Source organism: Heloderma suspectum, chromosome 1 (genome assembly GCF_057233095.1).
Source record: "Heloderma suspectum isolate Gila_16-S chromosome 1, 16-S_ref, whole genome shotgun sequence".
Taxonomy (NCBI): Eukaryota; Metazoa; Chordata; class Lepidosauria; order Squamata; family Helodermatidae; genus Heloderma; species Heloderma suspectum.
This window is the reverse complement of record NC_139458.1, coordinates 94111993-94129287: the sequence shown is the minus strand read 5'-3', so window position 1 is coordinate 94129287 and position 17295 is coordinate 94111993. Positions and strand designations below refer to the sequence as shown.

At 38.9% G+C, this 17295-nt stretch overlaps 1 protein-coding gene across 16 annotated transcripts in view; it reads left to right on the top strand.

Annotated features, from left to right (window-relative positions):
- Window positions 1-17295, top strand: part of CD44 (CD44 molecule (IN blood group)) — a 97938-nt gene that overhangs the window by 56141 nt on the left and 24502 nt on the right. For 13 of the 16 annotated variants that reach the window (XM_084851397.1, XM_084851418.1, XM_084851443.1 and 10 more), the window contains exons 5-8: window positions 1087-1254; window positions 3072-3167; window positions 14926-15099; window positions 16778-16969. In XM_084851397.1, coding sequence (XP_084707523.1) covers window positions 1087-1254; window positions 3072-3167; window positions 14926-15099; window positions 16778-16969 — 630 coding nt within the window. Of the gene's footprint in view, window positions 1-1086; window positions 1255-3071; window positions 3168-11245; window positions 11348-12444; window positions 12577-14925; window positions 15100-16777; window positions 16970-17295 lie in introns of all 16 variants that reach the window. The other 3 variants (XM_084851387.1, XM_084851350.1, XM_084851341.1) reach the window with 1 other exon arrangement.

Here is a 17295-nt window from a genome sequence, read left to right as displayed (position 1 = left end):
TCCATTTCCGGGCCCGATTCAAAGTGCTGGTATTAACATTTAAAGCCCTTAACAGCTTGGGGCCAGGTTATCTGAAGGATCGCCTCCTCCCATATGTGCCTGCCCAGACCTGACGATCATTGTCAGCGGCCCTTCTCCGTGAGCCGCTTCCAAAGGAAGTGAGGCAGGTGGCTACTAGGAGGAGGGCTTGTTCTGCTGTGGCACCCCGGCTCTGGAATGAGCTCCCTAGTGAGGTTCGCCTGGCACCTACATTGTATTCCTTTCAGCGCCAGGTGAAGACCTTTTTATTTTCTCAGGCATTTTAGCATTTTAGCTTTCTAAACTTTTAGCTTTGCTGTTTTAAATCTATATTTTAAACGCCTGCACTGCTGCTAGGTTTTATTGTGGTTGTATTGTTATATTGTGGTTTTAATGTTCTATATATTTTAAATTGTTTTATTGTGTGTTGTTTGGTTTTAATTTTTGTGAACCGCCCAGAGAGCTTCGGCTATTGGGCGGTATAGAAATGAAATAAATACATACATACATACATACATAAAATTCCACAATTCATAGAACAGAAAAGTGCTATGTGAACGAGCAGCAGGCTTGCATATTACCCCCTCCCCTCCTTTGTTGCAGCTATGAGGAGATTTGAAGCATCCTTTTTGATTAATTGCAGTGTATCTTTACATTAGAAAGGGCAAACTCTGGTTAGCTTATAGTAGAGCTTATTGAAAGAATTCAGGATCAACTCATAATTAAAAGATTGTTTAAGCGGACAATAGTTTAAACTAACCAGTGTTCCCATTTTATGGAAGTAGGTAACTATAAGCTCCAGGAAGAGGATGTTTCCCATCACCTCCTCACAGCCATGCCAGAGGACTTGTCCGGAGTGCATGAGCCTGAGGCTCATTGCTGCTTGCTCACATAATGCTAAAACATGCTCCCAGCTGGCTGCTACATGGCTGTATGCATAGTGCCCATGATTAAGTTATCACTTGGTAAATAGCTGTCTTGCTGCTATGCATTGTCATCTTGCTGCAAGTATTCATCTGTACTGAGCCTAAGAGTCATGTGCAATTCTTTTCTTCCTTTTTCCCGTAGAAATTTTTAATTCGGATGGATCACGCTTTATTGATGGAAAGAGATTCACAGAACGGCCACCAGTGACTGATGATGACAGTAGCGTGGGTAGTGGTTCTGCAAATGACAGAGCAACAACAGAGCCCAATATCATCAGACATGGTATCTCCCAGTTTCCTCATTCCCCAGGTATGACTGGAATTTAACAGAATGACATGTGCAAAATTATGTGAAAAAGTAGGAAGTACCAATCAGGATAATTGTCTTATGTTGAGTGAGAACAGTGGTCCATCTAAGCCAGTACTGAAAAATTCTGGTAGAGTGGCCTTGTTACTCTGTTATAGCAAAAGCTACAAAGAATCCGTATGATGCTACAACACTATTTGTTGCTTTAACTAATTGCAATTAGGGAACAATTTCCTACGGTGTCAGGAAGAAGTGTTCCCCAGCTCTCCTACCTAAGATTCTTTAACTTCAGATACTAGAGACTGAAGAAGACCTTGTAGATATACAAATATGGGTTGTATCCAGTTGGTCCCCTGACACTGACGGAAGGCTTTTTGACCCACTAGAGGATTATCTCACCAGAACAAGGGCGGCTGGGGGAGGAGGAGTTTTGGAGAATCCCGCTACCCAGCAGCCCCCCACACCACCTCCCATACAGTTCTGAAGGGTCCACCCACCCTCCAGAGCAGATTTGGAGGGGCACGGGGGACTGCTGAGAAGAAGGGAGTCATCAAATATCCCATCTCTCTCTGTTTTGCAGTCAGAAGCCTCTGCTGGATCAAATAATAGCTGAAGTGACACCAATTGGATATAACCCCATGTGCTTTACAACTGAGCTATGGCCTTTTCTGTCATAAATCATACATATGCAGTGAAAAATAGCAGTACACTCCCAAACCACTAATGCACCCTCAAAAATAAATCACAGTGTCAGAATTATGGTGATGTTGAATATCATTTTCACTCCCCTCCATAAAAATCCATCCACAAAAAAGTGAGGAAAATATCCTCATACCTCAGTTTATGGTTTCTTTCCCCCCTGTTCCATTTTCTTTTTCTCCTCAAAATCAGGAATTTTTTTTTCCAAGCTGGCTAAAATATTATCTGGCGTCCTGATCCAAAATATCCAGAAAAAGGAACCGTTATTGTGTAAAATATTTTTGGTGAAAGGATATGTTTGTGAAATCAGATTTATTTTCCAATAACTGCCCTATTGAGCCTTCCAGACTATTTTGCTGTTTGAAAACAGCCTAACTAGAGTTTGTCTAGGTTTGGACATAACACTAAATTGTGAATAGTTAAGGGCAGAAATAAAAGCTTCTGATCTCCTTGCAACTGCACCAGAGGAGGAGAGGGGATGTGGAGTGTGCATGCTGCATCTCAGGCAGGCACTTTAATGTAATGCTGTGGTCAAATGAAGCTCCAATAGGTTCCTGAAACTTGAAATGGAAGATGAGCTGTGGGAAAGAGGGAAATGGAATTATTTTAAAATGTCAGACAAACTGGTATCTTATAAGGATTAATAATGAAAACGATGTGGGTGTTAGGCCAGTAAGAAAAGATTAATCATTTCATTTCTATACTGCTGAATAGCCGAAGCTCTCTGGGCAGTTCACAACAATTCACAAGATCAAATACAGCATAAAAATTTAAATATACAAAATTTAAAAACCATTTAAACAGCTAAAAACAATTTCAATAAAATACTAGACCTATTCAAACAGCTGGCATAAATGCCCCATCATATGCCATTACATGCCTGGGAGTAGGACAGTCTTTCTTATCCTGGCGCCGAAAAGGTGACAGTGCTGGTGCCAGGCGGGTCTCAGTGGGGAGATCATTCCATAAACGGGAGGCCACCACTGAAAAGGCCCTTTCCCTTGTTGCCACCTTCGGAGCCTCCCTTGGAGGTGACACTCGGAGGAAGGTCTCAGACGTTGACTGTAGTGTCTGCATAGGATCTGGTTGGGATTACAACTCATTCATATATTATTGTGCAGATGGTGTTACCTCAAGGTACCATGAAGATCCAAATTATATTCCTGATGATGGTCGTGGAGGAGATCATTCTGAAAACCAGTATCCAGAAAGAACTAGTAAGCGTAACAAATTTTACTAGCTATCTCTTATTTAGACATTACTGAAGCTCTTTTTTAGCAGCTGGTGAGATATTTACCATTCCTGTGGCTATGAATCATATATCCAATGCTCTAGTGTCTTCCAAAATTATGTGTTTCTGGAATGATTAGATATGAAGTGAAATCTAGTGTGTGGCAAAAATTCTATAGAATAAGATTTGGTTCATACCGTCTCCGTGTTGTGTAGTTTCTGCATGTGGTATTTTGCAATAGTGAGCTCATGAGCTATGGTTTCCCTTATATGTGGGAGGGAATATTATGCTGCTTGTGTCATAGACATGATGTGTCTGCCCACCAAAAAGGCTGACGGGTATCAAGGGAAGGGTGTACATGGTCATCACTCATGACATTTTATGGTGTTGGTTGGCTGCGTGTGTGCCTGCAACTCACTTCATGAAGCAGTCATAAGTAGAGTGTAAATGCTTATCCATCTAGTCTCTACACTCTGTGCTTAAGGGTATGAGTAATTAAATTATTATATTCATATCTCCAATGTGCTATTGTGTAAAATGTCCAGGTGTCAGCATGTCCTTTTGCAAAGTAATCATCTGGAAAGAACTAATTTGGTTTTTCAGAGAGCTTTCTTCCTTTTGTGAAAGAGATTTTCCCGTCTGATACATACTATATGCTGCATACTGATTTCATTTCAATATATTCCTGAATGTTAATTAAAGCCAATGATTAAGCACATACTGTATATATCCAGTCTAATATTGTCTTGAAAAGATGGCAGAATGCTGCTTGAGGATCCCTTTTTCTCTGATGGACAGAACAGAAAAACCAGTAAAAATGTTCTGTACAAAATCTTAAGGGTGGTTTTATGCTTATTCATATGAATTAGAGGATGTTCTGGTTTCACCTAGTCATTATCATCTCTCTCTCTCTCTCTCTCTCTCTCTCTCTCACACACACACACACACACACACACACACAGAGGAGTAGGGACCGGGGATGGGTGGGAAAGAGAGTGAGTGAGAGACCTCCATTTGAAATCTTGTGATCTAGGTTTTCTGGTGGGATTTTAAATTCTCCTTTCACCTTGGGTTTCTTTGTATGCAGCGGTTTTTGTGTCTCTTCAAAAAACAACAACAACTACATCTATCTATCTATCTATCTATCTATCTATCTATCTATCTATCTTTATATAAACGTTCAGAACCAGAGCCAAGTAAACTCCTCTAAATAACCACTTTTATATGACCTGTAGGTAACAGATCATTTTCCTTCATTACTTATACAGTCATCTTTATATATAAATGTTTGCCAAAACTGCCATTTAAATGGACTTTTTTGGTCTCTCACTGAATTATGTTTCTGTTTAGCTCTTGCGTCATGTAGTTGGTATTCCAACTGTCTTGATAAGCCTCCTTAAAGTTACTTTTCAACTTCTTAGACAAGGAACGAGTTATACAACAGCAACGTTAATGAAGGATACTCTCTGTGTTATATCAATGTCATTATGGTTTCGCAAACTGAAACAGTAGATTGATCAGTATGCCCTTAGTTAAAATACATTTTCCCCCTGATGTTGAGGAAAAAGTACAATTGTCATCAGAATATCTGGTGTTCACCTTGCTTTATGTGGCAATGCATGTTTTCAATAACATGGAAAAAGGTTTCACTAACAGCTGTTGCTCCTGGAATGGAGGTCGAATGTAAGGGTACTGGAAGGAAGGTTGATAGTAGGAATGTGTTCTCTTCTTTTCTTAGATATTTCTGCCTTCCTGCATATGGAGAGAGCAAATATTTAAGAGAGATCTGCAAAAGCAGAAAACTGAATCTAAATCACTGTTGGATGCTGCATGTGTATAACTATTCACAATTGGACAATTAAATTTTCCCATTCATATCACAGACAGCCATACAAATTTGAATCATTTTTGCACATCACGTATACAATTGGCTATCCTGGGGGAAAGCTTGTGCCACAGCCTTTTCTTTTCACAGATCCAGAATAATTGTCACAAACCTACCACCTCTTTGGGACACGTACCCGTAACAGCAGATGTGTGGGATTTGCTCTGGGCATAGAAAATATTGAATGTGTGCATTTCTAATTTTGGCTTAAATCCAGTATTGTGCTAGCAAAAGTTCGCTAGCGCAATGGGACTTCCTCCCTCTTTTCTCCCCACTGCAGCCCTTGGTGCTGCCTGCAAATCTGCTCCTGAAGTCTTCCCAGCCCTCCAGAGCAGATTTTTGAGTGCCTGGGGGCTGCAAGGGGCGGGTGCAATCCTCCTCCTTCCCCATTCTGTTGACAGAACTGCTTCCATCAGCAGAGTGTCCCAGTTGGATCCAACCCTTTGATCCCAGATTTCTTGTTTCATGGGTGGGCTAAGGAACTGCACAAATTAAACATTCAAACCAGATTTATGAAGAAGGATGGAAACTTACTAAGGTTGATATAACCAAGATATATACGTTCATGAGAAGGAAAGCTGAAAACAAAGGGTTGACTAATAAAGCCACTTACACTAATCTAACTTTTAACATGGACATGTTCTTTCAATAAAGACAACAAACCAATTACTCAAAATGATAAGTGGATAATGCAAGCTACTTCAAATGGTAAATTGGTGCAACTATGTGATCTAAAATATTTAAATATATGTTTGCCTCTATAATTGTCTATGTTGCATATTGTTACTAGACGGTATTCAAGTCATGATTTCACATTATTCCGAATGTTCAGGCTGGGGAAAACAGTCTTTTCTCCACACTTCTGCTCACTACCTAGATCAATGGTCACCCTGATCCTGTTGATCTGTGCTAAGCGCAATGGTGCAATTAGGGGCCTTTTCTTCATCTGAGCTGCTTCATGCTATTGACACACCCCTGATGCTTTTGTGTGTTTGTGTATTTGATATTTGGGTGATGTGATGGAATTTTTCTTCCTTAAGATTTCCATTTTGGCAATTGACTTTTTACCAATTACCAAGGTTTGAACCAAGTGCTGAGTACATTATATATTACATTTAATGTTTAGAGTATGTATTCATGCCAAACCTTTCCATACCATTCTCTTTCACCTTAGATTTTGCTTGGACTCCAACATATAACATAAGTTTGGAAAGTGTTCATTGTTAATACTGCCATGCTGGCTGTTGTTGCTTCAAGCTGCTTGACTTGAATGGTCAAGCTTAGACACTTTATTTAAGCATCTGTCAGAGATGCTAAAGTTGCAACCTGCATTGTACATCCTCCATTAAGCAGGAAATTGGATTAGATGACCTCCTAGGTCCCTTTCAACTCTGTAATTGTAAAATTCTGTAATTCTGTGAACCTCAGAATTTATGGTTGGTTGTCTGATAATGATGAATTTCACTGTATTGTTGACAATCCAAGAAAATGGTTAATGTTTCCATCAGTGTGCAGAATCAGTTTCATTCCTTGTGCATGCTTTGGGAATTCAGAGCTGAAAACAAAGGATTACTATTCTTAGAATAAATATGAAAGAAACAAGCTGTAATTTTGGGGGAAAAAACGTGATGGGAATTTCCAGCATGAATTTCTTAGCCATCTTCACTCTCATCTTTTCCATTGTGCTGAAATGGAAAGTTGCCATTCTGGTTCTCTTCTCCACAATGAGAACTTCCTTTTCTCATTGATCTCTTCCTCTTTTCCAAAGCTTTCTCTCTTTGGATTGCTGCTGCTTTCCCCCTTATCATTGAGAATGCTCTCCATCAGATTTACATCTCCACATCTTACAGTGATGTAAATGAATGGATGAGGAAATGATAGTACTCTTCTCTGTCTCTGCATTGCCACAAGGAAAAGACCAAGACTCTGCCCTGGAACAGAAGCAAATAACTGTGGGAAATGCTCAAGAAGTAACTCTTTGAACCACCCTCATAGGAGGAGAGAGAAAATGCCATTATGGAGCAAATGGTGAACTTTCCTCTCAGGAGCTCTAGATTCCTGCTTTCATTTATCCATTTATGGATAAATATGCACATTTATTGTCGATAAAAATGCAAAACTTTACAATCTTTTAACTTACTCATCACAGAATTAGACTCGTATGAGAAACAAGAAGATTCAGCACAAGAACACAGAACATCTGAAGAGAATAAGTATGATAGCAAGGCTCATCTTTCTTCTAGTATCAGTAAGCATAATTCTTTTTACTGGGATGCTTCTGAAGTGGCCTTGCAGATATTTTCTGGATGTGATGGCTTGCTTATCACTTGCATATATCCCACAAGTACATTCAGCCTTCATGTGTTTATTTTGTGCTCACAATATTCATACTATTTAGTGTGTTGTTCCGCTTCTTTTTCTTGTGCTTCTTTATATATTTTCCTCATCCTGGGCTATTGTCAAACTCAAGAATATTTGACTAGCTTAATTAAAACAACAACAGTAATGCCACTCAAGAACACAGGATGTAGCCCTTCACTCTCCACTAAGAGGAAGTTCTGGTGATGGTGATGGAAGACAAAGTTAGCAGCAGAGAATATATGCAATATTTTAGTTATTGTGCCATCGTTACAGCTGGTGAAATGACAAGTAATGGAAAGCATCATGAAAACTCTACTCAACAAAGTCAGGAAGTTCCTGAAGATGTCCCTTTATGGTGGCCGACTGAAGAACACACAGGCGTGCACAACACAGTCTCCAGGAAGGGTAATGGTAATGCCTTATCAACATTTTAGTCAGTGCTTTTTTCTGTTGTTTGATTTTTCTGGACAAGAGACTGGTCTCTTTGATGACACATTGTCACTAGTTGTCGTCAGGTGTTCTGCTTGCTGTAATTTAAACACTTGAAGAAGCAGTTCAGCCTTCTGTGGCATGGTAACTGTTGTGCTTGTGCACTGATACCACGAGCTGAGGTAGTCATTTGACTGCCAGTGGCATGTAGAGCATTGTGGAAATTGGCTTTTGGAATACCACTGAAACTGCTGTTTTAAGCACATGTACTGGCATGCAGAAAAGCTAATCAGCACATCTCCTGCACACACAATGGGTAGCCACATGATTACTGTCTCAGCTCAACAGTGCATGTATGATGCTAGACTGTTACAGCTAAGCAGGTCCATTGTAATGTCTGGTTTATAGCAAATACCACTGATCAAGAAGGCCTTGAATGAGTAGGTTTGCCATAGTTGCTTATGGGAAAAGGTATACATACATAAGTGCATGTGTGCGTCTTCCCTTTCACTATGGAACTATGGGAAGTACATGTGCTTGTCTTCCACAGCAGTGTATTTAGTTCAACTACATTTTTATTACTATGTGTCTCATCATTTTTTAAAATAGTGCTGAGTCTACTGTATAAAAGTAACCCATGCAAGGAAGAACTGATTGCATGACTAAAGCAAAATCTTTGTTGTATAAGCTAGTTTCATCAGATATTTATTATAATTTCCCATGTAATTGGAGAAGAAATATTTTTATAGCCTTCCATTGCAGTTTCTTCCATTTGCTTTGTCATTATTTTCTATAATTATGTTTTAGTTATGGCTTTCTCCCTTCTACTTCTGTGTTCCTCCTTTTTTAGCCTCCAATTAAATCTTCGTAGTCATATATTTCTGAGAACTATCACGTAAAGCTTGTTGACACGAAATCATTATCTTGTCAAACATTCACCATTGTACGTAATTCTCAGGCATTATTTAATCAAGAAAGCCATTTTGAATTTCTTCACCACTCTAACCATTTTTCCAATGTGGTTCCTTAACCTTGTATTTTTCCAATAATTGTCTTTCACACTGTATCTGCAGAACATCCCTGTGACATCAGTGGATAGTTTCTTAAGGCTTTCTTTCTTTAATTCACTTCATAACAAACCCAGTTGTAAAAAAGAAATGGTAAGAATAAAATTTTCTCAAATTCAGAGGTAGCTTTTATATGGACCAACTTTTTTTTTCATACACTAGAGAAATAAACTTACATTTTCAAGTTGTACAGCCAAACTTCTTCAGCACGTAGGCAGGATTACAACAGCTGTGAAACTATAGGGGGAAAGTTGCAGATGATGAAGACCTTAGACAACACTAGAGTCCCCTTAAACCAGAAAACAGTGATTATAGTGATCTTTCTGCAGTCTCTAACAAAAGCACAAAGCCTCTTATTTACTTTTTCCTATTTAAGGATTCTAGACCATACCAGCTTGACATTCTTAGTAAAACAAATCAAAGGTGCAATCAGGAATAAAAATCAGCAGCTAACCAAATGGGTTCTCTTACTGTAGTTAATTAGCAGTGGGAAATGAGAGAGAGAAAGAAAGGGGGGGAATGGGCAAAATGCCATTATGGACCCAATTCTGTTGGTGATTATTTCAAGCATACTTTTGTCAGCAGGAGTTCTGGCCCAACATTTTGTCTTATTTGTGTCTCTCAGGCACAATGGCTTTATATAGAACCAGTCCTTAAGACGAACAAAAATCTTGTTAATAATATGTTTTAGAAGAGCAAGCTTTCATGTTTATGCATAAAGACAGGGCTCATTGTTTCCACCCTCCTTTCTAGAAATAAAGATGTATAAATCAAAGTGTAGTGGGAGGGGGTTCAGGATCATAGGCTGAAAGTTTCACAGTTAACTTTGTCACAAGATGGCAGTGCAGAAGAAGGCAGCATAATAACAGAATATCTCAGACCAGCAATAGTTTCTGGATGGGACACAAGTGAAGTCAAGGTAAAGTACTCTCCAAATACTAGTAAAGAAACCAGATACTATTGTCCTTCCTAGCCTGTTCCTTCCCCATTCCTCCTTGTTGCTACTACATTTCAGAAAAGAAGTAGGCTTTCCAGAAAAATCTGACTTTTTCTTGGAGTTGGAAAGTGCTTTCCAAAAAGTTATAGAACTGCAGTTTTATAACTTTTGGGTTGGACTATGGCATGCAAAACAGGTGTGGCATAAATACAAGTTAGCATATATTTCCAGTCTCAGCAGGGATTGTATAACTAATTTTGGGCTGTCTCCTATAGTGCCACTGTGCCTCTGCTAATTAAATTGCACTAGCAAAATGGACCCCTAGTGCAACAGGAGCTAGGGGTTCCTAAAACAAGCACAGAAACAAACAACAACGCTCATTTCCAGGATGGGGCAGGTCAGCGGTCCTCTCTTCTGTGAGCTCCACTCACCTGCTCCGTTCCGGAAATGTTGCTGTTTGTTTCCAGTTTTTTTTTCAGGAACTGCTAGTTCCTGTTGTCCTAGCAGTCCATTTCGGTAGTGCGGGAGCAGTATAGGATACTGCCCTTTGTGTCCAGGTAATAAACACTGTTTCTAAAGACAAACAAGTATGCTGTCAAGTACTCTAACGTTTCTCTTGACATGAAGAATATTCTAGAAAGCATCTGATGCAATTTAAAAAAAAATGCATGGCAGGGTACTTCACTTTGGTCTTTAGCAAGATAGGTGTGGTTGTAATGAGCTTTTTTGTACCCAGATGTGAATACCTGAGTGCAAAATACACTAGGAGCATCCCAGATATGAACAGTGCTTGCATATGCTATTAGTCCTGTTCTACCTTAAAACATGTATGCACAGAAGCCCAATTGCAGTCAGTATACATAATGTAAAAAAAAAAACCCCAATTCATATTTGATGCACCATTCATGTATTCTGTACTTGGGTATTTACCAAAATGGCTTGTAAGAGCCAGTAGAAGCACCAAGTTTAAATAAAGAGGGGAGAAATCTAAGTAAACATCCTCACTTTACCTTTCCCCACTTTATGTTTATTTTGGGTTCTTATTGCTGAATATTGGTTTTGGCATTATGATATTAATATAAGTGTCCTGTTCTTTTTTTCCCATGCCTTAAACCAACTTTTCTCTAGTGTATGTTGTGCCAATTTAATACTACAAGGTCTCCAATTCCTGTGGGAAGTTAATGCCAGAACTCTTGGAACAGACACTGCTTTCTTGAATCAAACACCAAATTCATAGATGCTAAACTAAACCTCTTTCTCCTTTCTTCTTATTGTTGGCATTCAAGTTGTTTATTCAGAAGGGTGCTGATGGACAGTAGCTTAGTTGGGAAATGTTGGCTTAACAAACAAAAATATCACAACTCATTCAGTGATTGTCTGAACAGCTGTCAGCCCTCATGAGGAAACGTCCACCCAACATCAATGGAATTACTCTGTGTTGTTGCCCAGTGCTGATAAGGAGGTGCAGCATCCCACAAGAACTTGGGGTAAAAAACTTAAGTGTTAATAATTGTCTAAAATTGTGTAGGATATAAACCTCATCGTTACATCAAAAGTAGTACACTGATTGTAAAAGGCATCACCTAATTTGGAGAGCCTATCTATCTATCTATCTATCTATCTATCTATCTATCTATCTTTCCATCCATCCATCCATCCAAGGATGAGGCTTGTACTATACAATAAAACCCAACTTATTCAGACATCTCTGTAACATCTACTCCACTCATTTGCACTAAAATGGTGTCCTTTATTGCTACATGTTGGTATTCTTGATATTCTCTACCTTTTTAATGGCTTCCCAAAGCATCCTAATAATGGGATGTTTTACAAAGCATCTAACTTTTTTTCTGTCTATGTTTACTCTTATTGCTGGCTCCATGATCTATGACCTTCAGACAGGACACCCTCAGCAGGCCCCCTTAACCTGGAAGATGTGGGATATGCACACTGAAAATTCTCTTCTGCTGTTAAAGTGCTGTCATTTCTACCACAATATCAAATGACTTAAGTGTGGGAATATAGCATTTCCACACTGCTTCTTGCCAAGTCAGCCCTTATACAGATATTGTTAGAAAAAGCTCCAACTCACCTTTTTTGCGGCGGGATCCTAAAGAACTTGTGTTCCCCCAAGGAGCATCTCCCAATGTGAAGAACACCTCATAAATGCTCTCTCTTTCCATTACTAGTGTCACTTAGAGTGTCTTGAGTGGCTTTGATGTGTTACAGTGACAGAAGGCCACCCTAGCCAAAGCAAGAATACAATAGCAATGTTACTATACTACTTTCTAGCCCAGCTACACTCTTGGTTCTTCTGCCCTGGGTCACAACCAAAAGGGCACAACCTAGATTCTCCCATTCATTTGAAGCTCACTTAACATTCTTTTGGATTGCACCCATGCCACTGGCGTTTCTTTCACCAACAAAATTTCTGTTACTCATCCTTCATCTTGAACTCAGCTTTGAGAACAGTATAGAAATTAACAAGGCAGGAAAAAAACTGTTGATAGTATTTATTTTGGTGATGGGGAAATGGATAAAGAGATTAAAAGCTTACCATAGGTTTACATCAATAAATCACTAGATGAGAGTTCTGAAGAAAATGATGATGATGGTGGTGATGATGAAGAAGAAGAAGGGTCTGGGCACATAATTCCTGAAACAGTTCTTGAGTGGAACAACAGTGGTGATATGGAACCTCAGCCATCAAATACCAGTAAGAACTAATTCCAGTAATGTATGCATTGTGTTATAGTGAAAGTCAATAGATGTTGCTCAGTAAAAGGTGGCATGGAGATGTATGTGTACACGTTAAGCACTATCAAAATAATAAATGATAGCCTATAAAGGGTAATTTGCGTACCAATCAGAAACACCAAGTCTTATCCAAAATTCATTTGTGCTTGTTGTAATGCCATTCTAGATACAGTGGAAGGTTAATGCTTGATAAACTATAATTGCAGAAAAGTTTAAATTGAATGCTATGAATTGTTTTGCTAGGTCAGTATTTCTCTGGGAGCAGAAGATTGCTTTTGCATTGGATAATGCCACAATTCTCCTGGTTTATGCTAGACATAGAAACTCAGGAATGCTCATAAATATAGAGCTTTGTTTTGTCCTTTATCTTTGAGCTTTATCTTTGAACTTAGTTTAAATGCATGGGGGCCAAGACCTGAGATCCCCTCTCCTCCTTGTATAATTAGGCATTTTCACTTGGATGTATATTACATAAAACTTGACTTAATGTGGTAAACATCTTTTCCGTACTTTGATTTCTTTTAGTTTTTTTAGTATGGAATGCAGATTTTTCTGGTAATATTTTATTGAGCTTCATCTCTGTGATGAGCACATTGTACTTAATGTGCCAGTGACCTCCGATGTACTTAATGTGCCAGTGACCTCTGATGTAAAGGTACAGTTCCTGTCTGTACAAGGGCTTTTATTTAATTGCTGGTGTCTGCCCCTTTTCAATTAGTCATGTTGTTTATGTGTTATCACTGCATACTTTGAGGTCAAACTCATATTTTGCTATGGCATCAGTGGGGTAGTGGTTGGTTGGTGTTTGGTTGGTGATATGTTTTTGTGGTGGTGGTGAAGACTATTCTTCTGGTTCAACAATAGGCATTACATTATATTGTCTGTTTATTAAACTGTTTTATGCATAACTCCTTAACAGTTCTATCCCCCAATGGTGAAAGTGCAGTTTAGTGGTACTTATCAAGGTGCTTGTACTCATTTGTCACTGTTTCTGCTAATTAGTTTTTGTTGTACCTGATACCAGCGCTTTGGCAGGGGTGTGGTGGTGATTACACTATAAAAATAATATACATTTTTTCTGTAAAGAGGCAAATCAAACCATACGTCGAAGGTGTATTCCCCCTCAAAAGTGTATCTATTAGCAGAGAACTCTCTTTTGACCATTAAACATTTCCAACATAACTTTTCACAGAAGTTGGATGTATACATTTCTACTATATAATGCTAAGAGAGCCAAATTTTTAATTGTCTCTGCTTTCGTGCCTTTAACAGCAGCCCAATGACACAGACATCTACCAGGTGAAACCTTTCTCACCACTCATCTCCATGCCAAGACTATCTTCACAGGTATAGGTTTTGTGCACCTGTCTGCCATTCATAGCACAGGAGCAGCAAATCAAGTAAAAAAATGGCAACCTAGGTTATAGGTGGAAAGTTAGTACATGTAGCATGTGATGTGTAACAGGAGGCTTTAGTTGGGATTCTATGCTGATTTCTGAAACTCATTAGTGGTCATGATTACAGTTTTGCTAGGCAATGCTATGGATATGGTGGCACCATTCTCCCATTATCTGTCTGAAGCTAACAACCATGATCAAATTTGATTCTGCCGCTCTGTGTTCATGTCATTAACTGGAAAGAAAAGTAAAATCCTTTCCAAATAGCTATTCCTCCACCACATAGAGGCAAAAGCATTTACTTTGTGTACCACAGCAATGAGCATCTTAGCACATTGTTTATGAAGGTGGGAAAACACTAATTTAGTGGCCACATAATTGCTGTGGATGGAATTCGAGTAGACTGGGTTGATGGTAGCAGGTAACAATAGGGTTCTCTGATGTATTTCAGAGCTGACACTGAAGAATTTGGGGTGGGGGGTTGCCTACAAAGCTTTTGCTCTTGAAGCATTTTGTCTGCTATCACCAGATACTTGGCAGCCAGAGTGAGTGCTTGCAACCTAAAAAGGAGATACTGTTGTATCACAGATGTCTAATTACTCCAGACTTGATGACCCTCAAAGAAAAGTGTGAACTGTCTCCATTGGAAAATAATGTATTTGGCTTAAGTTTGGGCAATATCACAGTTCTGCTTGTGGTGATGAATCTCCAAAGGCTCTCTCATGCTTGCAAGTCCTCCCTTGATACTAAGGGACATGCAAGTGCGAATGGTGCCTTAAAATACCTATACATTATAGTGTCTCTCCAGTTTGCACTATATACTGATGAAATAAATTAAGATCAATGCTAGTTCATGGTAGTATGCCAGATATTCCAATCAATATCCATTCAACCTACCATTGTCACAACAGCTGTGGTCTCCAGCAGAGATGTCAAACATGAAGACTCAACCCATGATTCATTGCTAAATGGTGTACCCTCTGGAAGGGACAGCGAAGTCAGATATTCAACAAATGGCACAAGGGAGGATGTGCCACCAGGAATTGTTCCTCTAGGTGATGATGAACATAATTCAACAGCTACCGGTATGAGTAATTTGAGCATGATCTTGAAAGTACATTTTCTTTTATATTAGTATGAAATGGCATCTGTTTTCACAATATCAACACTTAGAATTTAATTAATAACAGGAATCACTGTCCAGTTTTTCCTAGCACTACATGTACAGATAATATACTGGGATGACCTTACACTGTACGTATTTGAAGGCACTCCCTCCCTCCACCCCTAGATGTGTTCTGCTTCATCTTCCAAAACCATGAAACCAAAAGCTCAAGTATTAATTAGATTTGGCTAAGCAAGGGTGAGTCACAAGTGCCAGTCTGCATTTATTTCAGAATCAGAGGTTCCCTGAAATTTGCAGAAATCCCAAACTGGTGTGTCATCCATGCCCAACCATATCTTAAAGCAGTATTTTAGAATTGCTTTCCAATGTGACAAAGTCAGCCTCCTTGCTCAACACAGTGAGTGCTATATTGGGCTAGTTTTGCAGTGCTGAAATTCACACAGAGCAACTGCACGATCAGGTAAAGTCAGTCCAGAGAAGAAAGATGAATGATTGCCCAGAGCCAATCAAGGTGCCATTCTGTGTTTTTCGAGATGCCAGTGGTTGTAGACATTACAAAATTGGCTTAAATCGACCCCATATGGATTTAAATCAACCTCATATTGACCAGATGCTTTCCCTTGTTTTAAAGAGAGAACTGTTTAAAACACTGTACAGACACAGTCACACAGTTCCTTTGAACCTAAGGGCATAGTTTTGCCAGCATTAGAATATGAAGGATGAATTAATTGCACTTCCATACACTTTCCTTTGCAATGTTAGTTTCTTTACTATGGAACATATTGGTATCTTCTCTTGCAGCTGGGAACTATCTTACTCCCTTACTGTACAGACATTTCTGTAGTCTTGGTGTTTGATCTTGAGGTGTTGGTTACAATATTTCTCAATATCTAAAGCATGTTCTCTTAGACTTGTCTCAGTCATCATAATGTTGAATGCATTATGTTTTCCGCTGAATGCTGGGGAAAGATTTTACTCTGAATTAGAAATCTCGTGGTGTGGTGGTGGTACCTGAAGTTATTTCTGACAGTTTCCTTGGATTCAAACAGCAGCACCTTTAGAACTAAATAAGGCAACACCTATTGAAATGGCTGACATCCATCCATGGCACAGACTGCCAACTAAACTTTGCTTTTCAAGCTGAAAGTGCAAATCTGCATTATCTGTCTAAAGCATGTGGCAAAGTCCATAAATATTCCAAGAAGTACATTTTCGAAATAAAAGAAGAAAAAGAAGACCAAAAGAGAGACGATGTATGGACTTAAGATGCTACTGTGAATCCAGACAATGTTTTGGCATCTATCCAAGACATTTGATAGATCAGTTAAGGGTGCAAGCTGTTATCCCTTCTTTTCTGCCTCTGTTGCTATTACATTCTGTTCTGCTATTGCTACTGGTCTCTGGGGCACTAGAAAATCAGCAACTTCTGAAAATTGAGGTGATGACAGACAGTGGATGGCTGTGAATTCAACAGTACTTCCCAAAATTTGATCTACTTTCCTCTTCCTCTTGCTAATGAACATAAATGAAAGTGCAAGCCACATATATGTCTATGTATTAACAAGACAAAGAAAACAGTCTGGATAGTTGTTCAGCAAGTATAATATTGGAACTGATTCAAAACATCGTCATAACAGCTGTGTCCTCCAGTGATGATTTCTTCAAGCAGGAAGACTCACATCAGCCTTCACTGGATGGTGCTCACCCTGAATTGGAAACTGAAGACATAGTACCTACAACAATCACCACTTCCAGTGTATTGCATCCAGGACTTGTGCCCTCAATTGAAAGAGAAAGAACTCTAGAAGAAGAATCTTTTCATCATACAGGTATCAGTATGAATAATGAATTATTATGTTATGATTAAAGCTTATTTTCTACTTGAATTATCTGCTTTCATTTCCTGATCCAGATTTCCGGACAACGCATGATTAACCATACTTAAAAATAGATATTTTAGCTATTGCGGTACTGTGAGTTTCTTTCAGTTATTCTTCCACATGCCAAAGGTATACATTCTAAATAACTGTTGAGATTTTTGCTTCTTTTTCTGATCATCGCAATTATTTTAGAATTAGTTTTAATTCACAGTTTACATTTTTAAGCAACAGCTCTGCAACATAATGTGAAAAGGGAGTGATAGAGATGTGTAGAT